Source organism: Rattus norvegicus, chromosome 10 (genome assembly GCF_021556685.1).
Source record: "Rattus norvegicus strain SHRSP/BbbUtx chromosome 10, alternate assembly SHRSP_T2T, whole genome shotgun sequence".
In the NCBI taxonomy this organism is placed as follows: Eukaryota; Metazoa; Chordata; class Mammalia; order Rodentia; family Muridae; genus Rattus; species Rattus norvegicus.
The window spans coordinates 111,549,211-111,562,610 of NC_141543.1; the positions used below are offsets into that span (position 1 = coordinate 111,549,211).

Sequence of the window (13,400 nt, forward strand, 5' to 3'; positions counted from 1 at the left end):
GTCAGTGTGTCAGTCCCAGCAGCAGGGCTGACTCATCAGTAGCCCAAGGACTGTCCACAGCGAGAGACTAGGGAAGAGACTAGGGGAGGAAGGTGACAGCTAATGGCAGGTGAACGCTGATGCACAGCTTCTCAGCACGCACTTGTGGTTCCAAAACACTGTGTGTGTGTGTCTGTGTGTGTGTGTCTGTGTGTGTGTGTCTGTGTGTGTGTGTCTGTGTGTGTGTGTGTGTGTGTGTGTGTGTGTGTGTGTGTGTGTGTGTGTGTGTCTGTGTGTGTGTCTGTGTGTTTCATTCTGCGCCATCAGGGAGGGGGCGATGCGATGGCTGGACGTTTTTGAAAGTCGGGACGCTTGGCTTAGGCTCACTCCTCTGAGGTGCACTAAATTAATCACAGTCCTATCTGATTAGCCGAAAGGGCGAGGGAGGGCGTTCGCACAGCCTAGGAAGTCCAGCGGTGCGCTGCGCAAAGGACGAAGCTGCTTCGCGTTCTGAGGCGGGTGGCTCCGCGCGGCCGCCGTAGGGCGGGCGGAGTACGGTGGCCGCACGGGGCGGCGGCGACGGGCTCGGCCGGCCGGCGCGGGGCCGCCATGGGCAACCTGTTCGGCCGCAAGAAGCAGAGCCGGGTCACTGAACAGGACAGGGCCATCCTGGTGAGGGGCCGATGGCGGGCGGGGGGCCGAGCCCGTGGGGGAAACTGAGGCGGGAAGTGGCGTGGGCCGCGCTTCCGGTGCTATCGCCTGTCCAGCTGCAGGCACCTGGACCGGTCGCGGCTCGGCCCGGAAAGACCGGGATTGTGTCTAGGGGCTGAGCGCTGATCCGTGAGAGAGGATGCCAGGAAGGAAGCCTGTGGCCTTGGCGTTGACACCCCAAGCCATAAGTTACTGAAAGTTCCTAGGAAAAACCCCAGATAAAGATTCCGTGGGCGTGGCTGTCACTAAAAGTCTCAGTGTGATTCCTACTAGAAAAGGGTGCTCGCCCCCCATCTCTGCACCCTCTGTGCGAGCAAGAAGCCCCCGAGACACTGGTGTCTCAGGACACCGCCCTACATTTCCAAGTAGAACTGTCACAGAGGTGGATCCTGCAGACAGGACACACCTTGTCTGCTCCTCCGTGGACTTCGGGGGCTCAGGGGCACACATCTGAACAGACCCAGAGCGCTAGGCACACAGAAAGGAAAGAGCCTAGGCCCAGTTACTGCTGCCACCACCTGATCTGCTCAGATTGCTTGATCTCCAGAGGCACAGCCTGGCCATCCTGCCAGCTCCATTGGGTTCCCCTGGTCTCCCCAGGCAAGGTACCCGATGCTTGGTACACAGCTGGCAGAAATAACCACCCAAGAAGAGCTCACAGTCTCCAACCCTGAAGGGTAGAAATAGTGAACAATTTCTCTCATGTAGTTGATGTCCACTGTGGGGCAGACCCTGTAGAGGACACTGGGTGAAGGTGGGGGAGCTCAAAGCACGCTCACCGTCTCCCACAGACACACACACATACACAGAGTGCACTAGCAGAGATCCCAGCTAGCCTGTTCTCCCAGGTAACCTAGAGTCAACGGTAAATGGTTTCTCACTGAATCATAAAGGTGTCCGTTGCCTTCACTTCAAATGGTCTTCCTCAAGGTGTGATCCTGGGTGTGACATGTGCCCAGGGCTTGCACCTGTTCATCATAGCTCCATCTGAAGTGTTGGCACTTGGACACAAAGAAGAAATTGCCCGAGTAGGAGGACTAAACACACTTGTCTGGCGGCTGTGCATCCACTTTGGGGCACACAGTTGGGGAGGGTGGGGCAGAAGATGGCATGTAACTTCAGGTCCGTTGTTACATTTGAACCTTCCAGGGCCTGGTTGGTTGGGCTCAGGCTGCTCACAACCTTGCTCTCCTGTGACCGAGTAGGGTGAAAGTCTCCTCCTTGGCACAGTGGACCTTGGCTTGGGGCACACCATTACATCTGCATTGTAAGACTGGAGAGGTTTCTAAATGTTGCTCCATATCCTTTGGGTGACAGAGGCCGCTGCTAGACAGGGTTGCCTGGCCCGTCCTAGCCGTGCTGGGACTCATTAACCTGGTAAAGGCCTGGCAGAAGGAGCCACTGACCAGCCTGCAATCTTGCTCTCTCCCCAGCAACTGAAGCAGCAGAGAGACAAGCTGAGGCAGTACCAGAAGAGGGTCACGCAGCAGCTGGAGAGGGAACGGGCTTTGGCCAGGCAGCTGCTTCGGGATGGCAGGAAAGAGTAAGGAGCATTTAATCCCCAGGGCTAGCATGGTGGGAGAGGAGGTACTTCCCTGGGCCGGGCCAGGGCAGACACAGTGGCTTTCCCCTGCAGACGGGCCAAGCTGCTACTCAAGAAGAAGAGGTACCGGGAGCAACTGCTCGATAGGACAGAAAACCAGATCAGCAGCCTGGAAGCCATGGTAGGTAGTGGCCAGGAACCTTTGTTGGGAACCCGAGTGCTTGGGGAATGGAGTTGGGGGCGGGCCACCCCAGGGTGAAAAGCAGGGAACAGGTCAGGCTGGTGAGGGTTGAACGTCTCCCAGTGCTGAGGTAGGAGCTTCCTGGTTTGCCCTTGCCGACTGGAGCCACTGAAAGTCAGTCAGCACCCTTTGAATGTCCTCCGGCATGTTTTCAGTAAATCTCAGCCGCCACCGCAGGGACCAGGAAGGGTAGGACCTTCCTTCCAGTGACAGAAGCCTGTCACTCAGCTGGTCCAGAGCCAAGCAGGGCTTCTGACCCCTGGCTGCTGCTTTCAGGTTCAGAGCATTGAGTTCACGCAGATCGAGATGAAGGTGATGGAGGGGCTTCAGGTGGGGAACGAATGTCTGAATAAGATGCACCAGGTAGGTCCTCATGGGGCCGGGCGGGCAGGCGGGCGGGCAGGCGGGCGGGCGGGCGGGTGCAGCTGCAGGGCTCAGGCGACAGGGAGAGTTTGTGCCAGATCAGGACCTAAGTCTAGCTGGATTGCCTGGCAGGGACCAGTGAGACTGGAGGGAGGTGTGGCACAGCACAACCTTTGAGCTGGGTTCACTGGTGCTGAGTGCCAGGGAGTAAGTACTTACCTCCCCTCAGAGCTCTGGGAGCAGCGCTGGGTGGTGAGTGGGCTGCCCTCTGGGTAGGGTCCGGTGTACATCGCATCAGAGCCAGCAGGGTATTCTACTGTATTTACTATAGACAAAGGAAGTCTAGACAGCACCAGGGAAGATTTCCAGTTTTGACCTGTTTTACTCTAGATTGTGGGGGTTGTTCTGGAAAGGGCTGGGCAGTGGAAGGCAGGTGTGGCTCAAAGCCAAGGGCAGGCCCACTTCCCTGACTTGGCTGATGAGAGGAGAGACAGGCTGAGGGTGTGGCCCTGCTGTGGGCTATCTTCCTTGTTGAGCATCTCTGAACCCTCACCACTGTCCCCAGGTGATGTCCATAGAGGAGGTGGAGAGGATCCTGGACGAGACCCAGGAGGCCGTGGAGTACCAGCGGGTATGTGTCCTGGGCCCAGGCTCCCCCACTGCCAGGTTGGCATTTGTATGGCTAGCCACTGCTTCCTCCCCAGGGGAAACCAGACCCCAGTTAAAATACCCCTCACTGCCCCTCAGTGTTTGGGGGGAGCACAGAGCCCCACCGACACGCCCCTCAACCTCTCCTCCTTCCACAGCAAATTGATGAGCTGCTGGCAGGAAGTTTCACCCAGGAGGACGAGGATGCCATCCTGGAAGAGCTGAATGCAATCACTCAGGTACAGGTCCCCCGGCTGTCTGGTCCCCTGGGAGACAGGACCCTCTGGGCCTCTGTGTGGGTGTGTCCCACTGTCACCTCCGACCCCAGAGTCCTGGTTTCCCAGTTTCCTTCCTACGGTGATTTTCATTTGTACCGATCCAAGCTTCTTCCACACCCGGGCTGGCAGTTGAGGGAGCTGTGTAGGGAGTGGTTTGGAGGCTGGGCCGGCACTTTGCTGACCCATGTGACCCATGTGTGGACAGAGAGGAAGTGCTGAGCCTGCCCTGCCCAGTCAGCCTTGCTTTCTTCTCCCCGGTGACTCAGTGGAGACTGTCCACCTCTGCACTCCAGGCCCCTAGGGTTCTGCTGCTGTGTAACAGCTGTGTCTGCCCCATATCCAGGGTGCAAACTCTGTGCCTGCCATGCTGGCCATGGCTTCTGCTTCCCAATGTTTCCTTGTGTCCCCAGAGTTACCCGCTGTCTGCAGCCCAGGAACCTTATGAGGTACTGGGAAGACAGGCCACACACAGGATGACAGGGACCACCTACGCTCACAGGGCAGCTCTCCACCACAGGCCTCTGGGGTTGCAGCCCCCTCAGTGCTTCACAGCAGAAGCCAGTCTCAGCCTCCTCACCCAGGGACTCAGCATCCCCTGGGCGCCTGCTTTCCCCATGGTCTTCTGCAGGCCTTGCCTTGTGAACTGACATTCCTGAGAATAGCTGCAATCACTGAGGACTCTGAGGACTCTTGGAGTAGCTCAGCCCCTGTAGTGGCCTGTCACCTGCAGTGACCATCTATAAGGACGCTCTAGCTAGGGGAGTACAGGGCCAGGCATCTGGTGGCAGCTGTGTCCCTCCCTCCGAGAGCAGCTAGTGAGTAGATCCCGCCCTTGAGAGCCAGGGCAGCCTGAGACACAGCTCACGCCTTTCCTGTGCTTCTTGTAGGAACAAATCGAGTTACCAGAGGTTCCTTCGGAGCCCCTGCCTGACACAAGCCCAGGTATCGTTGTGTTTTGTGTGTGATGTGTTGGTCTGAAGGAGTAGAGTGTACCCAAGTCTCAAAGGGAGCAGTACACTGTTCACCACACCACAGCACAGTGGGAAAGTGTGCTTGTGCCTGTGCCTGGCTCAGCAGAGAGAGTGCCCAGCCTCTTAGGTCCTCTCGTGAGAGCCAAACCAGCTCACAGCGTCACGCTAACACATTAGCCTGGGAGAAGACTTGTCTGCCACTTAGGCCCTGAAGGGCTTAGATCCCCCGGAACTCACCTCCCTGGGACAGTGCTGCCCCTGCTTTGTCATGGTCATGGCTCCGAAGCCTCCACACACTCTAGTCAGTGGATTAAATGGACGCTCAAACCCAGGGTAGCTCCACAGTTCCCTCTGTTCCTTGTAGCTTCTGGGAGCTCCAGGCCATGCCCCTAGTCTGTAGATCCATCTGGCGTCCTGCTTATAACCCACGTCCCCTGCTGTGCATACCCTACCCCTAGCCTCTGGCCTCATCCTCTGAAAGCTCTCTGTGCTCATCACAAACCATTGTTTTTCCACAGAAGCCCCTGCCAAGGCCAGATCCAGGCAGGCAGAGCTGGTGGCCGCTTCGTAACCTCCAGGGACTCATAGGGATTCTCCGAGGACTGTCCCACAGAGCCTTTGGCTGCGAGTCAACCCTGAGGGCTCCCAGGAGGCCTGAAGGGCTGGACGGGCCAGTGCAGGTGCCGATGGCTGGAGCAGCAGCTTACACGGGAGCTGATGTCAGGGCGCCACGTTGTGCAATTTAGTCTGGATGCACCTTCATCTCTGCTCCTGGACTAAGTGGACACTCGGCCAGCCAGGCGCAGCTTCAGGCCGCTGTGGACCCCACGTTGGCCGCAGCCCACTACTCCTGGTGCTGTTCTCATGCTGACCCAGCCCGTGTGACCTGCGCTCTTCTGTGAGGAAGCACCTCAGACCTCGGGGTCCCTGTGCTCCCTTCTCTTGTATCTCCTGCTCACATGAGCTGGTGGGGGCTTCAGTTGAGGAGTTCTTACCTTGCCTGGCATCCTGATATCCCTGTTTCCCTGCGGGCTAGTGACAGAAACCCTAGGATACTGGTGTTCTCCAAATCTCTTGGAGCATCTTTGGCACCTCAGACTTGATTGAGCCTCTTATGTTGGGGGAGGTGGACCAGGGGCCATCCTGCTGAATGGACAGATCTAGGAGCCTGACTTGGGAGTCTGTTCACAGAAGAAAGGCATGTTGAAGTTGGTGACAAGACCCTGTTTTAATGGACATGTACCCGATGGTGTCCTGGACACACTAAGCCACCAACGCCCAGGAGGCACAGAACTGGGAGGACCTCCAGAGCCCTACACTTGTTTGATAATGGACAATCTCTGGTCCTCTAGTCTTTGAGGAACAAAGGGTCTTACATACCCTTAGGGCCTACCAGGAAAGGAGGGCACCTCTTCCTTAACCCAAAACAGGTCAACCTCAGTATTAAAGTTGACCCCTGCATGGTCTTTGGCCTCTTGCACTTGAGTTTGGTGTCTTGGTTCCCTGTGTAGGAGCAGTTACATAGGCGGATTGGAGTGTGGCCTATGATCCAACAGAAACATCCTTAACCACCATGCTAGGCAAAGCCAGGGCTGGGGCCTCACGCTTGGTGGGGGCGGCTTTGGGCTCCCACCTCAGGTTGATGAAAGTCTGGGACTCCCGGAGTTCTGCTGTCTTTGAAGGTAGAAGAGGGCAGGGCTCTGGCCATTCCAAATGTGCATGCTGCATACTCTACACACGTGGGGCTGGTAGTTAGGGCTGCCAGATCCCAGGTCTAACATCATCTTGAGAGAGAGAACAACTGGTTTGGGGCTGCAGTGCACACGGGAAGCATCATATCTGGCAAACTGTGGGCAAGTCCCCTGCATGGAGCAGCCTCCACACACAGCCAGGCTTAGCACGAGAATTCAGAGTTTCTCAGGAGGCAGTGGAGCACGCTTGACATCCACCAAGACCCACAAAAATAAGTGTGGATGTGGCTTCTGCAGTGCCCGTGCCCACCAGGAGGGGCGCTACCTACTCCTGCTGCTGGGGCTCCAAGCCAATGCCCAGGTCCTGCAGGAGTAGATCCAGGCCCTGGGCGCACCCACACCCTGCAGCCCCTCAGTGCTGAGTGTGAGCGTTCTGCAGGCAGAGCTTCAGAGGCCCGGGAAACCCAGATCCCACTGAATCTCACCTGAGCCAGGTGGGAACTGGCTGTTCACCAGGGAGCCGCCCTCACCCTGAGGCAGCCACGAGTAATAGCTCTTGAGTATAAATTCCTAGGTCTTGCTATGTAGCCTATGCTGCCTCATGCTGTCTGCTGGCCTCTCAGCTCTCCGAATGCTGGGATTGTAGCTGTACCTGGCTTGGGGGTGGTAGCCCTTAGGTTCTACCCCTGGCCCTGTGACCTTTGGCCTTCTTTGGACCTCCTGTTTCATCATATGCTCCCTGTTAGCCAGTGTGGACGGTGCAGGGCCCACAGCAATCACAAGCTAAGCATAGAGCCTGTGGCAGAATTGGGGGCCAGCCAGAGGCAGCCTTTGAAGGTGAGCAGTGGTGTTATGAATGGGGCCACGTGGCCAGGTTGGGACGTGTAGGACAAGCAATAGCGTGGGGCTCCCTGGGAAGGCACCTCAGGCTGTGGCCTAGAGGTCCACGCAGGGCAAAAGAAGTCACCTCTTAAGATGATCTTGTGGGGGGTTGGGGATTTAGCTCAGTGGTAGAGCGCTTGCCTAGGAAGCGCAAGGCCCTGGGTTCGGTCCCCAGCTCCGAAAAAAAGAACCAAAAAAAAAAAAAAAGATGATCTTGTGGGAGCTGCTGAGACAGAGGCACTTGCGATAGGATGAGGGTTCACAGAGGAATGAGCGTGCGTGTGTGTGTGTGTGTGTGTGTGTGTGTGTGAGAGAGAGAGAGAGAGAGAGAGAGAGAGAGAGAGAGAGAGAGAGAGCACGGTTTCTGGCTGGCTCTTTGGAGAGCACTGGCTCAGTGAAGGTAGATTTGGATCCAAACACAGAACGTCCGCTCTGAAGCCTCAGCACCTCGACTGGGCTCCTTCATGTATGAGATCGTCAGGGCAGCGGAATCCCCAGATGTCCCCAGCCCTCGGAGTGAATCCTGTATGCTGGTCACCAAAATGCAAGTTCCATGCACCTAGGTCCAGAATGGCAACTCACGCTTGCAATCCCAACACCAGGGAGGTGGAGGGAGCAGAGACACAATTTCCAGGCCAGCTCGGCTGCGTTGTGAGACCGTCTCGAGGGCACCCACAATTAGAGAGCTTTCGGAACTTTCATAGACCCTGGGTTTGAAGCAAAGAGGTAAATCGTGCTGACTTCTGTGCCACTGAGGGCTACTGTCTTATTCTCATCACATTTATTTGTGTGTGGTGGGTGCCAGGAGTCCATGGAGGCCAGAGCAGGATTGGTTCTCTCCACCATGTGGGTCCTGGGACTGAATTCAGGTCTTCAAGCTTGGTGGCAAATCCTTCGACAGCTATGGGCTCAACTTCAAAGCCTGTCTTAATTTGTACTACTGTGACAGACTGACTAAGCCTGGATAGTTCAGAATGAGCGTTTTCCTCAACGTTTGTTTCTCATGGTTCTGGAGTTTGGACAGGACAAATGCCAACCTCTCTGGGCCTTGTGGAGGAGGTGTTAGAGACGAACCCTCAACAGTTACTTCAGCTCTCTGACCGGTTACTGCCCCCACTGCAGCGAGGTTGGGGAGGTCAGTTTTGAGGGCTACAGCCAAGGGCTCAGCTGGTCATCATTTTGCTGATGTTTGCTTTTAGCCGCTGACAACTGCAATGTGTTTTTTCTCATCCACCAGAGTCACCTCTGGGAGGAAGGGCATGTTCTACCACCCATGGAGACCCAGGCAGTGGTGGTGTTACATGGCAGGCTTAGAGAAGCCATTCTTTGGACCTTTCCTCCCAGGAGTGGACCTGCAGATGAGAACCCAGGGTCAGGGACACATGCATCTCCAGGGTCAGAGACACCACCACTCTGCCACGATCCTCATGTTGTGGCAAGTCCATCAGCCTGGAGAAAGGGCTGCTATCCCAGCACATTCCTGTCCTCTAGACATCCCTGAGCCATCCAGGGTACACAGCCTCCATGGAGGATGTGACCCTCCTGTTATGTCTTAGTTAGGGTTTCCACTGCAGTGAAGGCACACCATGACCAAAGCAACTCTTATAAGGGACAGCATCTAACTGTGTCTGGCTTACAGTTTCTGAGGTTCAGTCCATTATCATCACGATGGAAAGAAAGCATGGCAGCGTCCAGGCAGACACGATGCTGGAGAAACTGAAGAGTTCTACATCTTGATCAGAAAGCGTCTAGAAGCAGCTAGGAGGAGGGTCCCGGAGTCCACCCCCACAGTGACACACTTCCTCCAACAAGGCCACACCCACTCCAATAAGGCCGTGCCTCCCTGTAGTGCCACTCCCTGGGCCAAGCATACTCAAACCACTGCATGCCAGACACCTGAAGGTCACCCACTGTTCTGTCGCCCCAGGTTTCCCAAGGATGTTTCTTCCTCACAGCACCTGAGCAAGGGCTCACTGGGCTCCTGGTAGCTGAATTCACTATGGTGGCTCTGGGTGAGTTCAGACTCTTTCTAAGCCTCGAAAGAAACACTTGGATGTCCCTCAGTTCCCTGACCTGGCCCCCTGCCCACCCAAAGCAGCCACTAACCTGCTGTTGTAGTCTGGATGTAAACGCCCCCCACAGGACCACAGATGGCTTGGGCTTTAAAGGCTCAGGCCAACAAGGCCACTCAGACGACCCGAGTTTGGCCCCCTGAAACCGACTCTTACCAGTTGTCCCCTGACCACACGTGTTCTGCCGCACAGGTAAAGTATTCCCAGATACATATAAATACAGAAGTGTAAGGTGTTCTCTGCAGGCTTGAGCACCCGGGCCTCAGCTGTTAGCGCTGTCCTGCACGGCTTAGAGAAGCCATTCTTTGGACCTTTCCTCCCAGGAGTGGACCTGCAGATGAGAACCCAGGGTCAGGGACACATGCATCTCCAGGGTCAGAGACACCACCACTCTGCCACGATCCTCATGTTGTGGCAAGTCCATCAGCCTGGAGAAAGGGGATGAAGCGGATCACTGCGGCAGCGGTGGGCCTGCCGTCACGACGGACTCCACTTACACAGACCATGAGCCCTCCCTCCTCATGCTTCTCCTGCATTTGTTCACAGCAGTTAAGAAATATAGCTGATGGGGTTGGGGATTTAGCTCAGTGGTAGAGCGCTTGCCTAGCAAGGGTAAGGCCCTGGGTTCAGTGCCCAGCTCCGAAAAAAAGAAAAGAAAAAAAAAAGAAAGAAAGAAAGAAAGAAATATAGCTGATGCCAAAAAACAAAAACAAACAAACAACAAACAAAAGAAATACAGCTAACACATATCCTCTCTGCACTCTACATGACCGTGACCAACTCCTTGCCGTGGGTTCCCAGCTATCTGCTGTGGAAAGTGGCCCTTCTAATGGCCAGGCAACATTCCTTTTGCAGGCATTCCTCATGCTGGGTTGTCCATCAGTGCGACCGGCATTCGGTTTGTGTCTTCCTTAGGGTTTTACTGCTGTGAACAGGCACCACGACCAAGGCAACTCTCGTAAGGACATTTAATTGGAGCCGGCTTACAGGTTTGGAAGTTCAGTTCATTATCATGGAGGGAGCATGGCAGCATGCAGGCAGGCATGGTGCAGGAGGAGCTGAGAGTTCTACATCTTCACCTGAAGGCTGCAAGTGGGAGACTGACTTCCAAGTAGTGAGGATGAGGGTCTTACAGACCACACCCACAGTGACACACCTACTTCAACAGGGCCACACCTACCACAATAAGGCCACACCCACTCCAACAAGGCCACACCTGCTCCAACAAGGCCACACCTACTCCAACAGGGTCACACCTACCACAATAAGGCCACACCCACTCCAACAAGGTCACACCCACTCCAACAGGGCCACATCCACTTCAACAGAGCCACACCTAGTCCAACAAGGCCACACCTGCTCCAAGGCCACACCTACTCCAACAGGGCCACACTCTCTAGTAGTGCTACTCCCTGGGCCAGGCATATACAAACCATCACTTTTCCAGACTTGGGTTATAAACAGTTTTGGGGTGAGCACTTGCCTTTGTTTTTCCTGGTAAATGGTAAGCCTAAGGTGTATTCCTTTAGGACCCACAGCTTTCCCAAGCGGCTGTACCCAAGGTCACAGTCCCAACAGGGTGTCTGAAAGCTCCACCTTCCACAGCTGCACCAAGGTGGTATTTCTTACGCTCCGTTCACTACCTGTCATGGTGTGCATGAGACGGATGCATGAGGGTATGTGTTCCTGGTTTGCTTTTCCCCTTAGGAACTGTGTGTGTGTGTGTGTGTGTGTGTGTGTGTGTGTGTGTGTGTGTGTGTGTGTGCAGTGCTTATGGGGGTCATGGGATCCCCTGGAGCTAGAGTTACAAGTGATTGGTGTGGGTGCTGGGAACTGAGCCGTGATCTTATCACAGAGCCGTCTCCCAGCCTTTACATACATGTTCTCATATGTTTAATGATAGGTGAGCTTTTCTCATCTTTTTTTGTGGAAGGTAGAGCTCCCAGATGCCCTGTCTGGAATGTAACATTGTGCAGCCGCTTGGGAAAGTTGTGGGTCATCAAGGGGATACACCCAGGTTTACCAGTGAGATGAGATGGCCAGCGGCCGTCTGTAATCTTCAGAGATCAACCTGTCCCGGTTGTGTCTTAAAAATTCTATATTCTGGGGTTGTGGATTTAGCTCAGTGGTAGAGTGCTTGCCTAGGAAGTACAAGGTCCTGGGTTCGGTCCCCAGCTCCGAAAAAAAGAACCAAAAAAAAAAAAAAAAGAATTCTATATTCTGAGCCAGGGTTGGTGGCATACATCTTTAATCCTAGCACTCAGGCTGAGGCAGGGTTGTGAGTTCCAGGCTAGTCTGGGTGACACAGTGAGACTCTGTCCCAGAAAACCAACAAAGAAATAAAAATAATGAGACTAGATTTGCACGTAGTCTGGGTATTAGAACTCTCATAATTTTGGCCCACTCTGTAAGCTGGCTACTTTTTTATGATTTCTTTGGAGTTCTTGTCTTTTGGTTTTTTTTTTTTTTCTTTTTTTCGGAGCTGGGGCCTTGCGCTTGCTAGGCAAGCGCTCTACCACTGAGCTAAATCCCCAACCCCGGAGTTCTTGTTTTTAACCTTTTTAACTTTTTATTGATTCTTTTTATTGAGTTTCACATCATACACCTCAGTCCCTGTTCCTTGTCTCTGCCCTGGCAACCTCCCCAACTCAAGGAAAATAAAACAAAAACAACAACAAAAGCAAACCAAAGCACAGAAAACATCTTGTCTTGGAAACTGTAGTGTGTCAGTCACACTATATACCCAATGAGTTCGAGGCCTGGTTCGAGGTCTCTGGACCCTGCTAGTGGATCCTCAGAGGACTCCTCTCCGATACCCTGTTGTCGCCCTGGGTCATGGAGATCCTGTAGGTTTGGATCCGCAGGGCCTAGCCTTTTATGCACCCCAGCAGTTCAAACATGAGGCGCGTGTTGGGGTGGGCCAACCCAAACTGCCCAGGCAAGGTCAAGGGCCCACACTCTCCAGCAGGCAGTGAGGAGGGGGCAGTTCTGCACAACCTTCGAACATCTACATGGTCCCAGCCACCAGGGACATCCGAATGGTCTTTAGTGAGTCACCCACTGACATTAGCACAGACCCCTGCCCCTGCCGCTGCAAGGCCACAGACCCAGACATGCTCCTCAGGCTGGGACTTCGTGGCCTAAGGTGGCAGGGTGGGCTACTCACAACAGGCTGAGTCTCCAGTTTGGCCTCTCTCCATGAGGCTCCAATTGTGCCGCTTCTCTTTCTCTCCCATCTGAACTCCAAGCAGGCCACTTCGGCTGTTGGGTGTCCTCCTCTGCCCGCACCACTCGACATGGCAGCAGGCGGGCCTCTGGGTGGCCTTGTCTACCCACGCTGTGCAGCATGGCGGCAGGCAGGTTTCATTTTAACGAAGTCAGGTTTGTTTTCTCTTTTGCTGGCTTCCTTGTCTGATGTCATAGCTGCGAACCCCTTGCCTGACCCAAGGTTGTTAATTTTTCTGGCTTGGTCCTTATCTTGGGTCTTTGTTCCCTGTTAACTTGGTATGTGCTGTGAGGTTAGTGACTATAACCTCATCCTTTCACGGGCAGCGGTCCCATCGTCCCGGTGCCATCGATTAGGTGTCTTTATACCTGAGTGCCTGAAGCAGAAAGAGCAGGAGTTCAAGGCCGGCCCAGGTGTGTGGTAAGACCCCCGTCTCATGAAAACCAGAGAGCTTGGTGTGGTGGTGCAGCCCTGAGGAGGCAGAGGCATCTCAATTTCTAAGCTTCTGTTTCCTGTCCTTTTTCTGGGCCTACCTGTCCTGGGGAAGCCCCTCTGTGGTTTTGTGTGGGATGGCCAGCCTTACTTTGTTTCTGTTCCACTCCCAGCCCTGAGAGAGCAAAACCAGGACAGAGCCACTGTACACGGTGCAGGCCAGTTCCCGTGGGCAGGGTGGGGCCCCGGGCTGACTCTAACTCCAGTGTCAGTCTCTGAGATGGCTGCTAGAGCACAGAACATTTAAGGATGTGGCCGATGGCTCAGGTGTCAGACTGAGGGAGATGGGTCTGTCAAGGTAGC

The 13,400-nt window shown here is 54.8% G+C and overlaps 1 protein-coding gene and 1 long non-coding RNA gene across 2 annotated transcripts; one reads left to right on the top strand and one right to left on the bottom strand.

The window, feature by feature from the left end:
• The first annotated feature begins 546 nt into the window (after nt 1-546).
• Chmp6 (charged multivesicular body protein 6) lies at nt 547-6,218 on the top strand. Its single transcript, NM_001105856.1, is given in 8 exon segments — nt 547-651; nt 2,124-2,233; nt 2,327-2,414; nt 2,751-2,837; nt 3,403-3,468; nt 3,644-3,724; nt 4,651-4,705; nt 5,253-6,218. Coding segments are annotated over 8 exon segments (603 nt in total). The 5' UTR covers nt 547-588; the 3' UTR covers nt 5,306-6,218.
• Nucleotides 5,939-13,097, bottom strand: LOC148003212 (uncharacterized). Its single transcript, XR_015631370.1, has 3 exons — nt 12,546-13,097; nt 9,536-9,710; nt 5,939-8,659 (listed from the first exon to the last, which is right to left on the bottom strand). It is a non-coding gene; the product is annotated as an uncharacterized LOC148003212 (long non-coding RNA).
• Nucleotides 13,098-13,400: the final 303 nt, after the last annotated feature.